The following is a 13,620-nucleotide window of genomic DNA, read 5'->3' as shown; positions in this document are numbered from 1 at the left end:
AAGGTGGGGTCACTGTGAAGAGAACCCGTCATCTGCCTGGAGGACAGGCAGGATACAAAGGCAGCCAGAAGTAGCACATCTGCAAAGCCAGCACACTTAGAGCTCGCTCCAGATGCGGAGAACTACAACTCCCAGCAGCCTCGGTCAGCCTGCGTCCTTCGCAAACGAGGCTGGCAAGATCCGTCCGGCAGCAGCGCCGCTTTCCCGCTAGGAGGCGCCCGCGAGGAATGGAACGTCCCCGGGAATGGGCGGGGGTCACGTGAGCGGTCCGCCGGGTTCGGCCGCGGCTGCTTCTCCAGCAATTTTGCAAAAGTTGGCGCCCGCGTGGCCCGCCTTGCAGGACGCGGGGCTGCCATGGCAGCGGTGGGGAAGGCGGTGTCGCCCCCTTTCCTGCCCCCGGGGCTTGCCGGCGAAAGCAGCGCGAATAGGGCCAGTTTCCTGGGGCCTCGAATACCCCCCCAGGTGGAAGCCATGGCGAAGGGCCTCCAAGAGCTAGAAAAGGAGGTCTTCCGGAAGCTCCTGAAAGGTAAAAGCCTCTTGCTGCGGGTGGGAAGCAGGGCGGGGCAATGAGCCCCTCAGCGGGTGCAAATAATCTTTTCAGCGTCGATGCAACCTGTGAATTTTGGAACCGAGGAAGGGTGACCTCTGGGAATTGCCCCTTGGAATTTTGCAGAGGCCACGCACTGCACGCCGTCCCTAATTTTTGCAACTCGACCAGCGCTTGCTTCTTATTTAGCAACCTTTCTCTCGGCAGCTTGCAGTGTTTCCAGTGGTCGTTTTTAAATGGTGCTCTGCCTGCAGCGATCCCTGATCTCTCCAGGCGGGGCTGAGGAAAATCCCCTGCCTGCATCCCACAAAAGCTGAAGAACAGCAGCAGCAGGCACCACGCAGTGACCAAGGGCCCAACTTAGTCCTGCCGTGGTTAGCAAGAATTAACGTTTGGCTTTGCTTCACTCGGTGGTTGAGGGCGGGTTTGGTGTGGTTTAAGCCCCAGGCTAGAAACCAGGAGGCTGTGAGTTCTAGTCCTACCTTAGGCACAAAGCCAGCTGGGTGAATTTGGGCCACTCCCGCTCTCTCAGCCCTTTAGTTGCTTCTGAAAACGTTGCCAGGAAACCCTCAAGGACTGATTGGGATGGACTTGAAAGCAGCAAAACAAAAAAAAACCCCAACCCTAGAACAGTGGGAGAATATCAAGGCAAACTTTTATCTTCTTTTGTGCCTGGAAATAAAATAGTATGTTTCCTAAAAGCATCTCGCTTCCTTAGGGATGCAACATTTCTTTCCTTCATTCAAGATACATCGGTGTCCCCCAAGGTTTTTAGGTTCCCAGGCCTTTATCTTTGTGTTATCAATGTAGCAGTGAAACATCACTGAAGTAAAAGGGAAATTGCAACAAATCAAAATGTTTGGGAGACCCAACAAGCTTTCATCTGGCCTTGAAAAGATTGCAATGTAGAAGGGAATTTTTTTAGAAATGGGCTGCTAGTGCCGGAAACATAGGCCTGGAGAAAGGCCTGGAGGAGGAACTTAAAGAGCTCATATTGACCAATATGAGATAGGCATTGCCCTGGATCTTTAAGCCCCAGTCAGTGAATTTAGTTTCCCCAGCACTGCTCAGTTACACAGTTCCCATAAAGCTGCACCAGCTGTTCATCTTGATGAGAATCAATTGATAAGCATTGATTAAAAGCCCCAGTGACATCATGCAAATCATGCAAATATTTGGGTCAATTGTACGATGATAGCAGGACATATAGGGAGGAAAGGGTATGTAATCCAGGGCTTGGGAGACAATTTGGAAATCTGAGAGCTCTTAAAGGCACGCCAAGAAATCTACCACCATTGGGATTTTGCTGGCAAATGGACACTCTTTCCCATTTTGATTTTCTGCAAATGCCTCTACGGGCTTTTGGAAGATGGAGGGATTCTTGGAATAAGATTATTGTTGAGGCTGATGCTTGGAGGGAGGGGGTGGTGTCAAACCAGTTTCTTGTGTTTAAACTTTGTGTGTGAGCGAGTATTTATGTCTGGGGGAATATAATCTATGGTTATATTTCTACAGACATAATCACAGCCTAGGTCTGTGAGTGCCACTTTGGGGACCTTGGGCCTGACAGAATAGTTGGAGTCTTTGTTTCGTTTCTTGATTTAAATAGCCACCGTCGGCGCACTGGAAGGAAAGGAGTGTCAAGCGTCAGTAAAGACGGTCGCCGAAAGCGCCAATCTGTCAGATGAACGGCTTGCAGTCCTCGTATCTGGCATGTACACCCTGCTCCGCGAAGCTTTGAGGCTTCCTGCGTCTTCTCTCAAACAAGAAGTGAGTTGAGATGTGTTCCTGTTTAAATGTGAATTGCACCGTCATTCGGAGTGCAGAAGGGAAGAGCAGATTGGTAACCCAGAGATTCTAACCATCTTTGTAACTCCTTACTTGGCAAAACACCTAGGAAATTCGGATTGTTTTTATGTACAGTTGTGATCAGATCAGTATGATTTAGCTTCCTTGAATGTAGCCAAATTCTGTTAGACTGCCAGTAAAATTAGCACACAGTGAAGCCACCACCAACTGTACCTTTCTTATCCTGTTTTGTGTTTTTCTTCTTCTTTTATTTTTAACGTGTTTTATTTTCAACTCTGGTCTGTGACCGTAATAAACTCTATCTACTCTGATCAACTTTGTAGTATTAGGTCCATAATAACAAGCCAGCATCATTATAAAATGGCCCAACTAGTCAACAACCTAGAGCAGTGTTTCTCAACCTTGGCAGCTTGACGATGTGTGGACTTCAATTCCCAGAATTCCCCAGCCTGCTGGCTGGGGAATTCTGGGAGTTGAAGTCCACACATCGTCAAGCTGCCAGGGTTGAGAAACACTGACCTGGAGATTCTGTCAGCTTAAAAGCTTAGGGCATAAGAACCCAGCAGAGATGAGGACATCAGGTGTGGTGGTCTAGTAGTCTCATGTGGAGGACTATAACTTGAAATCCAGAATTGGGGCCAGCTGTGCTTTCCTGAGCAAGGTATTCTAGAATAATAATACTTGGGCAAATGAAAAATCTCAGCCCATTTCCTGGGCTGTAGTTCATCCAGTTCTTAACTCAGGCAGGAACACGGAAAGAATCTGCTGATGCCTAAATGTCCTGGCGGTCATCCGTCTGCTAAGTACTCACAATGTGGTCTCCTTAAAAAGGCAGATCTCTTAGGCCCCCATTTCTCAGACCTTTGGTAATCCTATTTCTTGCAGGAGATACAAATAAGGGACTGTTTAAAGCAGTGCTTCCCAAACTTTTTCCTTCGTTACCCAAAATTGTCGTAACTGTGAACGGTCGCTGAGCAAATGGTTGTAACTCGAGGACTACCTTATTATAAAAACAATATTACTGAATGATCTTTATGTCATTTCAGCAAATTACCATTGGTAATCTCATTGATTTTCGTCTTAATAGGAATGCTTTGGGAGATTTTTGAATATATTTTAGTACACGTGGCAACCTTCAAGTCAGTTAAAATGCCCTTGTGATGGGTAATGGGTTTGTACCCAAAATAAAACCACTTTTATCCAATTCTGGGTAATTTACTCAGGTTTGGGAAGGACCAATTTAAAGTCGTCTTCTTCCCTCCCTACAGGTGTTTAAAGAAGATTTGAAATTGCTCAGGTATGTCTCCTTTTCGGACAACTTTCATGGCAGCTGATAACCGTTTGACCCACCATGGTTTGTTTTATAACAGGCTTCAGGTGACAATCTGCCAAGCTCGGGTTCCCCTGAATTGTGTTCTTCGTGCCACTGATCCTTTGTGTGGGTGTATTTCCATCTTAGAAACAATGGGCATTTTAAAACAAGGAGTCCCATCCTGGTCTAACCACACTTCCTTTGCGTTCGGAGGATGGTGACATAACCGACAAAATCCACCTGCATTGTCTGGGTGTGATTGCTTGTTCTAATCCACAAGCAAAACACTATGTTTGCGGCCTGTGGCGTTTTTTGGAGTTTTGCTGCTTGGCCGTCTTACGTAAAGGCAGAGGCGGGGAAGCCTGTTCTGAACCTTTGGCTCATCCGATTCTCACTGGGCGCAGGGATGTATCACAGGAGAAGAGAACCAGAGATCTACTCTGAAAAATTGGCTGAGTTTGGAAAATGTGACCGTCGGCCTCTCTTCCCTACCATTAACTACTTTTCCAGATTCCCTGACGACCTTTTTTTTTTTAACTTCGTTTGTCTCTGTGTTCCCTTTCTCCTTTTCTCTCCCACGCTAAACTGTTGTGTGCTGTTTTCACTTAGCTGAACCACCGTTTCTCTTTCCTATGACTAACCTACCCATAAAAATTAGACAGTTGGTATAAGGGAAGCCAATCCTGATGGTGACATTTGTAAATTGGGGGCTCCTTGCTTTTTTAAAAATGAAGTTGGTACCCAGGTCAGATGGAAAAAACCAACTTCAGAACTAACTTCCTTCCTTCCTTCCTTCCTTCCTCCCTCCCTTCCTCCCTCCCTCCCTCCCTCCTTCCTTCCTTCCTTCCTCTTTATCTAGTAGAAACGGAGTGGTCTTTCAAAGACAAAGTGGTCTCAATGTGGCTATTTGAGAAGGAAAGAACCTATTGGGTCCCGCTTGCCTTTCTCTTAATTGATCCTTCCCTCCTTTTCAGGATACCGGAGGAGTTCATTGCTGATTTTGCAACAGTGGTCTTTGGGAGCAGGTTAGTCGGTTGGTCCACTGCATTCTCTGTCTTTGGGCTTGCCTTGTTTCCAGGATCGTATTTCATTCTGCAGTAAAACATCTCAAGGAAGCAGTAGGAAAAAAAGGAAATTTAAGCTACCAAGCCTTTGGGAGGTACCACCCAAGCCAATTCTGTACCTTTTTATACTCTCTGGGTGTAAGCCAGCAATGAGTCGAGTATGAACAAGAATGAATTGGAGCTTCCCGTGGTTCAATGTCCCCATCCTGGCTTTAGTGGCATCATTAAATGTCACCATCTTGGCCTTAGCAACGCTGATCCAAGATCTCCATTGGTAGGCACGATGATACCAAATTCTTGGGGAGAAAGGCCCAAACCTCCTTGTCTCAGCAGTATCCTCACTGAGAAGAAGAAAAGGAGCTGTTCCAGCTCAAAGGGGCTGGAAGCAATCACACGGAGATAGGGAAGGCAGCGTTTCAAGAAGGACCTCCATGGGTTGACTGGAGGTAGGGAAGGCAATGTTTCAAGAAGGACCTCCATAGGTTGACCAAGATAGGGAAGACAACGTTTCAAGAAGGACTTCCATGGGTTGACTGGAGGTAGGGAAGGCAGTGTTTCAAGAAGGACCTCCATGGGTTGACTGGAGATAGGGAAGGCAATGTTTCAAGAAGGACCTGCATGACCATCAGGCTTCCCAGGCCAGTTTGGGTCAACAGGGAACTGCCTCTGTTTCTTGCCCTCTTGTTCTACAAAAAGCATTCTTCCCTTTTGCATCATCTGGAAAAGATCTTAAACTGTGGGGGATGATGTAACCCTGAATCGGGAATAAATACCACCAGTCTTTTCTAGCGACCCTGCCCCTTTTCCACCTAGGTGGAGAATTTTAAGGACAGCCGGTGCCTTTATTGCTCTTAGACAGTGTCAATTTTCAAAGGTAGTTTAGGGGAAAACAAAGCAGTTTTAACTGTTCCAGGTTTGCAGTGTGGAAGAAATAAAAGTTTGAGACCCTTCCCTGCTCCAGTTGAGGTACATGCACAGGACCTTTGAAAAACAAGAGAATGGGGTTTTGGGATTCACATATTATTAAAACAGCTTCTGAGATGTTCTTTGCAGCCAGATGTTATGATGCTCCATATAGTAAGTTTGCATAGTTTTCAATATGCAGAAGCTGTGGGGTTACACCCTTGTTTCAGGACTGGACAAATGAGTCTCTCTAAACTCTTGTTTTCTCAAAGTCACACCCAGTTCAGCCAGCCAATTTCTTGACTTCCGGCTTTTTAAGAAAGGAAAAGGAAAAACATCTGGGGTGTAGCTGGGCCAACCGAGGTGTTCTCAGACAAACCGAACCTAATTACTCTTTTTATAGAAGCAAAATTAAGTACAGTAGCATGGTTAGACATCAGATGCAGCCAACGTATCCCAGAATATGCATTTTCAAGTTAGTATATCACAGCTTTAAAAAAAAAAAAACTGCCATGGGCCAGCTTTGCTGAGAGTGTCCAAACATAAGCATGTGCTCAATAATTAAAAGAATGTCCTTTCCCTTTGCCTTGTCCCCTGGACGAATAACCCTTTGCCCAACCTGCTGCCTTTTAAGAATCGTTCTTTTACCTTTAGGGTAATATTATCCTGTCATCTTTCTTACAGGCGCCCCCTCCTTGAAACTGCACTTCAGAAACAGGGGAACAGGCTTCCAAGAATTGAAGACTTCAAGTGGAGGGTTGACGTTGCCATTTCAACCAGGTAAAGAATTGCAGGCTGGGAATTCTGGCACATCTTCTGGTGGGGAGGTGGTTGAATCTCCTTGAGCTTCTAGACTAGTGTTTCTCAACCTTGGCAACTGTAAGTCGTGTGGAATTAAAGTCCACACGTCTTAAAGTTGCCAAGTTGAGAAACACTAGTCTAGACCATGGATGGTTGACAGGAGATCAGGTAGATCTCTGGATGATTTACAGCTGATCAACCAAGAGGCATTTTTCTTTTCTAAGAGCTGCTTGGGATTCCTGGCCTACTCCAATTCAGGTATTGAGTTGTATAAACAGGTTGTCCCCGTTTATGATTCAGATGGAAGACATGGGGTAGCCCGTTCTGTCCCATTTCATTCTTCCCTCTAATTTACTGTTTCGCACTTGGCTTCTCCTGGCGATGAAAAGAAGTAGAAAGAGATTCAGCAGATTTGACGCAGCCTGCGTCTGTCCTCACATACCTTCTCTCAGAGTATGAATGTGTTTGATTTCAGCTCCCTGGCCCGTGCTTTGCAGCCATCCATTTTAATGCAGCTGAAGCTCTCGGATGGATCTGCTCATCGTTTTGAAGTAAGTCTTGCTCACATGTTAGCTAAAGTTTATTATGGTTAATAGACCAGCACCATCACATGAGGAAACATACCCCAAAGGAGTATGTACGTTTAGAATATAAAACATCAGAAGAGTAGAAAGAGTAAAAAATCACAGATAAATGTTCTCTGGTGGGTTAGTTCATCAGAAGACTGGACTTCAACCTTTGGATGAAATTGGAACACTTTTGTTAAGAATCTTAAAGGTTCAGATTATTTTCATTCAAACCTATACACTGCTGCCTTCATCAAGAATCAGTACAGATTAATGGGGTTGGTAAGAAAGCTCCCACCGTGCTTTGCAGATCATTTCTCCTGTTCCGACATCATGTTAACCTCTGTTCAATTTAACTGGGTTTTGTTGAATAAACAGATTGTCAGGATCAAACCTCACACTAAGCCAAAATCAGAGGAACCACATTCTTGCTGAGTGTGTGATATAGGCTTACATAGTCATCCATGGTTTGTATTATAGTACTCAACCAGTGGTGACTAAGTCAACAAACCAAATTAAGAAAGCCACACCTTGATTCTGTATCTGAATCCAGTCATACAGTTGGATCAGTGGTAGCCAGATTTCTCTTCTAGAGGTTTTACAACTGAAAAGAAAAAGTGTATTTCTGCTGCCCAGCTATAACTCACAGCCTGATTGGTGGCATCAGATTTCGTTCAGCCTTCATTTGTAAACAGCTAACCTGATTTCCCTTCCTGACCTAATATAGGCACCCAAATACAGGGTTGAGGGAGGGGGGTTGGCAACGTTTCTTTGAATTTTGCCACAGCTGCTTCAGCTCAAAATGCCCCCAAGAATCTGTATTTTATGTGTGCGATTCTCAGTTATCTCAGAATCAGATGCACAAAGGTACATTTTGTGGAGGGAAAAAGTCTTTTTAAAAAAATAACGTGTCGTTTCATGAGATTGGTTAAAACATTTTTTAATTTAATTAGGAAACATGCATGTGACCTTCTTCCCTAGAGAGTTTGGGGAGCAATGCTGTTTGTTGTTGTTTTTCTAATATGTTTTCAGTGTTTACATTTTTACTGTGGACACTTTGTGTATGTCTATACAGTATCTGTGAAATGCTGAGAGTGCTTCACTGGACTTCAACAGGATATATATGTAATAATAAATAGATAAATGTGGGCTAGAAAGATACCGATTCGACTTTCTAAAGTTTGGATTTTCTTTTATATGCCAGGTCCCAGTTGCAAAATTCCAAGAATTAAGATACAACATCGCTCTCATCTTAAAAGAGATGAATGACATAGAGAAAAGAAGCATTCTGAAGATACAGGACTGAACATTTTTTTAAAAACTATCAGGTTTTCAACACAGGAAGAATTACACTCAGATGTGCAGAAAACACAAGGACACCTTTTTGTGATTACATGTGTTGTTATACAACCTTACAGAAGCTGGTTGTACCTTTTTTTAATTTTATTTTCTGGGTCAAAAACTGTTTGTTAGAATGTTTTTGCGTGATTTTTTTTTGAACTCTGAATTCTGCCTATAAATGTTAATAGCAGAATTCCTATTGACTTAACCCCCTTTTGTATGATTCATCCAAACATTTTAAAAATAACTACCCTAATGGACACAGAGCCTTTTCAAATGAACTATGATTCATCTTCCTGGTTTATTTCAGACAGTCTGATCTGCTTTCTATCGGTATGCACCAAAGGGGCTTCAGCTTTTTTGGAGGATTAAAAGTCTCAAGTTAAAAATCAGCAAAATCCACGATGGAATTCAATTTAGTCCCCCATCCCCCAAAATAACCTGGTTTGGTATTACATGTTCTTCATGTTTGAAATCACACTAAGGAAGAGCTTGCTATATTGAAAAACAAGACAAGATCCCCAAGTCATTGCACTTCTGGATTGCTTGACTGTTTGCTTTGGGGTTGAAAAATCCTCCCCTCTCGTGCTTTGGGGGAGGGCGTTAGACTACACTTGTCAGAATTTTGGGAAATGCTGGGACTTGTAGTCCAAAGTCTCTGAAGGGCACCTTCAAAAAGCATGGTCTGGGCCTTAATTGTCTTGATGTACCACATCCAGGCACCTGCAAACTACATACAGCATTACATATTGCCAACAGTGCCATGCTTTAAAGCAGGGGGTCGCCAGCCCTCCAGTGTTCATTTATCGGCAGGGCCAATGTTGGGGGGCTATAGTGTGTGCTTTTTCATTTGGGTGGCTTTCAAGGAAAAACGGGTGCCTTAATCTGGCAGATGTTTAAGACCCCCACAGTGCTTCTTAAAATCTCCCTCAAGCTGCTTAAAACCTTAATAAAATGTAGGTTCTCCCACTCTAATGTTACCCCCCCATCAGTGATGTTCCCAGTGACTTCCAGCCACGATGCAATGAGAAAATGCTGAAGGGTTGCCCACTCCTGTTTTAAAGAAAAGCTGGAGGGGCCCCCACCTGGGGGTAATCTTTTATTATTATATTTATTGAAAAATTTCATTTAATAAAAACAAACCAAAAGGAAAAAAAGACAGAAAAGTGTAAGAAAAGAAAAAATGAAGGTTAAGAAAAACAGATGACTTCTGACCTCCTTTTCCACAGATAATTACATTATTGTCCTTCCTCACTCTTAAGTATTTTACAAGTCTCTTCACCCCTTCATTTAGTCCCCATCTTTCTTAGTCTTCAAATCCAAAAATTATCATTTTTTTCCTTTTTCCTTCAGCAAAAAGTCCATAGAAGGCTTCCAGTCTTTCAAAAAGGTTTTTGTTGTTTGTTCTCTGACCAAACGGGTCAGTTTTGCCATTTCTGCAAATTCCAACATTTTCACCATCTGTTCCTCCACTCTGGGAATTTCATTGTTCTTCCATCGTTCTGCATACAGTAACCTTGCTTCAGTAAACATATACTGTATCGATTTACCATGAGCCTTTTCTAATTCATCATCCCTAAGTCCCAATAAGAAAAGTTCTGGTTTCTTAGCAATATTAATCCTTAAAATCCTTTGCATCATTCTATGAATTTGTACCCAGAATGTCTTAACTTTCCCACAAGTCCACCAGGCATGATAAAATGTCCCCTCATGCTTTTCAAATTTCCAGCACTGGTTTGAAATACCTTTATACGTTTTGGATAACTTCTCACCTGGGGATAATCCTGAAGATTGCACATTCATGGAAGGAGAGGCTGTGCTGAGTCCGCCCCTCGCAGCGGACTTCGTCCAGGAGGGCTGAGGGTTCAATCAGGCCATCATCCTGTGCTCTAGTGTAATCTCTCTGGAATCAAGTTCTCTGCCCCAGGGTGCATACAGTTTTCAACCAGCCGTGGAAAGGTCTTTTTCCAGTGTAGGCTGATGGCAAAGGGGGAGAGAGAGAACAGGCAGCGCCTTGTAAGCCACGTGGTAGCTGGATGGGAGAGTTCACTCAGCTGTTCCATGAGATTCAAACATTGTTGAGTCTTTATTTTTAGCCCCGTTTGTCTGTCTGCTTTAATGTAACCTTGCTCCTTCCCTCCTCAGCTATTCTTTTCCATTGTGACCAAGATTAAGCAGTTGCCCATGACTTAACTATGGCTGGCCAAAGCAAATAAATTCATCCATGTTTCTTCCAGGTTGCATTTGGAAGGAAAGGGTTGTAGACTCCGAATGTCCTTGTTTTGATTCCTGGCATCGCCAGGTGAGAAGGAAGGATCCCCGTGTGAAACTCCCAAGAGGCCTTAGGGTTGGGTTGGGGCTTCATCCAGTGGCTGAGATGGCCCCTTGGGGTCCCGATCAAACAGCGTGATGCAGACCACATTTTGGGATGGGCAGAAGAATCTCTTGCAGAGCAAGGGTTGGAAAGCCAGTCGATCTAGACCGGCAGGGGCTGCCCCAAAACGTCCCACTGAGGACCCCCACTTCATGCCAGTCTCATGCCAGGGTTCCAACCCCCAAAAGACAGGGAGATGGGGGGTCCCAAAAATAATGCTAACGCGCCTAATTGATCAGCCCCTTAAAATCAGGATTTTGCAACTTCTCCCTTTCAGCAAGCCTCAGATCACTGTTGCATATTAGCAGATCTATAAATAAGCAATGATCGTCTTCCCCAGTTTGGCTGGGGATTCTGATGGTTGTAACCCGACACTTCAGGATGCTGCCACAAAGAATCTATGATAAGGTATGCAAAGTTTATTCCTTAGATTCGTAGGCCAACTTTCTTCAAAGAGCTTAGTATCAAATCAGATCTTTAGAACTGTCATAAAAGGGCTCAACAGACCCCTTTTGTATGTATGACACTTCCTCCTTCATCAGAACAACAATCCTATGAGGTGGACTGAATTTCATCAAACAATGCAGGAGACATCAGCAGGGACTTCTGACTGACTACACGAGCTGTCAGCTGGTGGAACAGGCTGGCACGTGAAGCGGTGAGTTTGTCTTTATTAGAAGTTTTTAATCTGGATGGTCACCTGTTAGAGATGCTTCAGTGGATTCTAGAGTGAGCGAGGGGTGGACTAGATTATGTCTAAGAACCCTTCCAGTTCAGCTTCCATGGCCATGGTGAGATTGGACCAGTCTCGTCAGTCCTAATCCACTGCCCCACTTATGGGCTCTCAAATTCCAAGGGGGTAGACAGCTTGGAGCCACAAGGCATTCACATCCTGCACATCCCTTGGCCATGTGATTTCTACATGCAAAAACTAGCATTTTGTCACAATCCTCTTCAAAATAAATGCAGAAAGCAAGTCCTCTTTGATTAACTGGCTGGAGAAAAATGCAAGAGGAAAAAATATTTGGCACTAGCTTATACCCTCTCTCAGACACGCACTTATGTTTTTGGAGGAAAAACAGAATTCTACCCTGAAAAAGCTTTGCATTTTTTCATCCACCTCTCCCCTGGGGGCTCTGACCTTCCCTTTGTTCCATCTGCAGCTCTTTATCCCCACTTTGTTAATGTTCCCTTAACTAGTGCTCCCACTGTGGGAAGGATTTGATCCTTCCATAGCCTTCTCCTCCCAAGATCTCCTGACCTTTGTTGAAAAAGGGGAACACCTTCTGAGCTGTTTGAGTGATGAATCAGAGCTGTGCACTCAAAAGAAAACCAGGCCAATTTTGATGCAAGTCACAATAAAGACCTTTAAGCACCAATGCACTGAAGCATAAATCAATGGGGCGGTTTATATTGGACTGTGCTGCTGACAGCCAAATTTACTGAGTAAAACCTCAGATCTTGGGGCCTCGATGGGGAGAAAGGCCATGATCATAAACATGCCAACTGCTCGGACATTTGGACAGAGGTGAATGGAAAGAATATTCAGGAAGATGGGCTTCCGGATTTCAGATTTTGGGGGTCTTGGGCAGGATGTTGGTGGGGGAGGGCTAGCCCAGGGCCTCTGAATATGGAGGATCAATTAAGCTAGTGTTCCTAACAAAAGTTGACTGCTTACTGGCTAAGCCATGCCCTGAGAACAGATTCAGCAAGATCATTTATATCAGTGTTTCTCAACCATGAAGTCCCAGAATTAGAAGGGTCTTGAAGGTCATCTGTTCCACCTCCTTTTCCAAAGCAAATCTTCCAAAACAGGTTCCAACTTTTCATTTTTCCTCCTCCTCCTCCCCCTCCCTTTCAACTTCTAGCATCCTGTTTTTGAGATCCTAAACAAGAGGACAGAGACAAACGCTCTCCTGATCTTGACCCACCACTCTGCAAAACTTTTTTTTTTGGTTCAAGAGCACTTTGTTCCAAACTATTTTCTTTGGCCCCTTCCTTTCTTGTAATATGCAGTGGGCAGGGACCCACATCTCTGCCTGAATACACAAGGTCAAAGTGCATGTTGACAAAACAGGACTATTTGTCTACAGGTCAGATTGATTGACCCATATGGGGACATCTGAAGAAGGGAACTGTAGCTCAGGAAAGCTTATGCCTTTAAAAAAATGTTAGTCTGAAAATGGGCTACGGGCTCCTGATTTTTGACTATCTGACTCTCCTACAATGACTCTGAGAGAAAGAACTTAGCCCCCCCCCCTTAAATTGTCATCTGATGTTAGTACCTACTTTATGCTTTCACACTAGTGTTTTTCAAACTTGGCAACTCTCAGATGTGAGGACTTCCAACTCCCAGAATGCCCCAGCCAGCCTGCTGGCTGGGGCATTCTGGGAGTTGAAGTCTACACATCTATCTGAAAGATGCCAAGTTTTGGGGGGGGGGGAACTGTTTTACCCTGTTGTTAATTTTTGATGGGCTGTTTTGTTTCTCCGTTTTGTCAGCGACCTCGAGCACCGCTTGGCCAACCCGAGAAAGGACAATCGAGCCCACAAAACCGAACTCCAGCGAGCTCGGCGGGGGGGGGGGGGGCGGGACACACGTGCCTCCCTTCCCTTCTCCCTCTGAAAGAACGGATGAACGGGCAGAGAGACCCTCGGGGCGGGGGCTTTCCAAGGCCCGTCGGTTCTGGGGCAGGGGTCTCTGCCTTCGCGCCCTCGAGCGACATCCAGGCTCCGATCGAGCGCAGCGCCTTCTTCGCCGCCGCCGCCCCGCGGCAACAAAGCGCCTGTTACAAAACTACAAAGCATTGTCCGGTTTTGTAACCAGCTCGCCCGGCGCCGTCCAATCAGCGGCGGCGGCCGGGGCGCGCGAGCGAATCACAGCGCGGCGTGCTTTATGTAAC

General features: G+C 44.9%; 1 protein-coding gene across 1 annotated transcript; it reads left to right on the top strand.

Moving 5' to 3' along the window:
* The first annotated feature begins 224 nt into the window (after positions 1–224).
* On the top strand, positions 225–9,885 carry COMMD5 (COMM domain containing 5). Its single transcript, XM_007432038.3, has 7 exons — positions 225–526; positions 2,157–2,317; positions 3,625–3,653; positions 4,643–4,693; positions 6,320–6,415; positions 6,912–6,987; positions 8,207–9,885. Exons 1-7 carry the CDS (start codon positions 355–357, stop codon positions 8,306–8,308), a joined length of 687 nt encoding a protein of 228 aa, XP_007432100.1. The 5' UTR covers positions 225–354; the 3' UTR covers positions 8,309–9,885.
* Positions 9,886–13,620: the final 3,735 nt, after the last annotated feature.

Source organism: Python bivittatus, unplaced genomic scaffold (genome assembly GCF_059951505.1).
Source record: "Python bivittatus isolate LINGU-HERP-01145 unplaced genomic scaffold, Pbiv_v1 ctg000670_np1212, whole genome shotgun sequence".
NCBI lineage: Eukaryota > Metazoa > Chordata > Lepidosauria > Squamata > Pythonidae > Python > Python bivittatus.
Note: the sequence above shows the minus strand (reverse complement) of the source record. Positions and strands in the feature narration are given on the sequence as shown.

What these genes read in the sequence shown, in the direction of transcription:
- COMMD5 (XM_007432038.3), top strand. Translation starts at nt 355, where the DNA reads ATGGCAGCGGTGGGGAAGGCGGTGTCGCCCCCTTTCCTGCCCCCGGGG. An exon ending in CGTCTTCTCTCAAACAAGAA is followed by an intron (nt 2,318 to 3,624) that starts GTGAGTTGAGAT and finishes CCCTCCCTACAG; the next exon opens with GTGTTTAAAGAAGATTTGAA. An exon ending in GATCTGCTCATCGTTTTGAA is followed by an intron (nt 6,988 to 8,206) that starts GTAAGTCTTGCT and finishes TTTATATGCCAG; the next exon opens with GTCCCAGTTGCAAAATTCCA.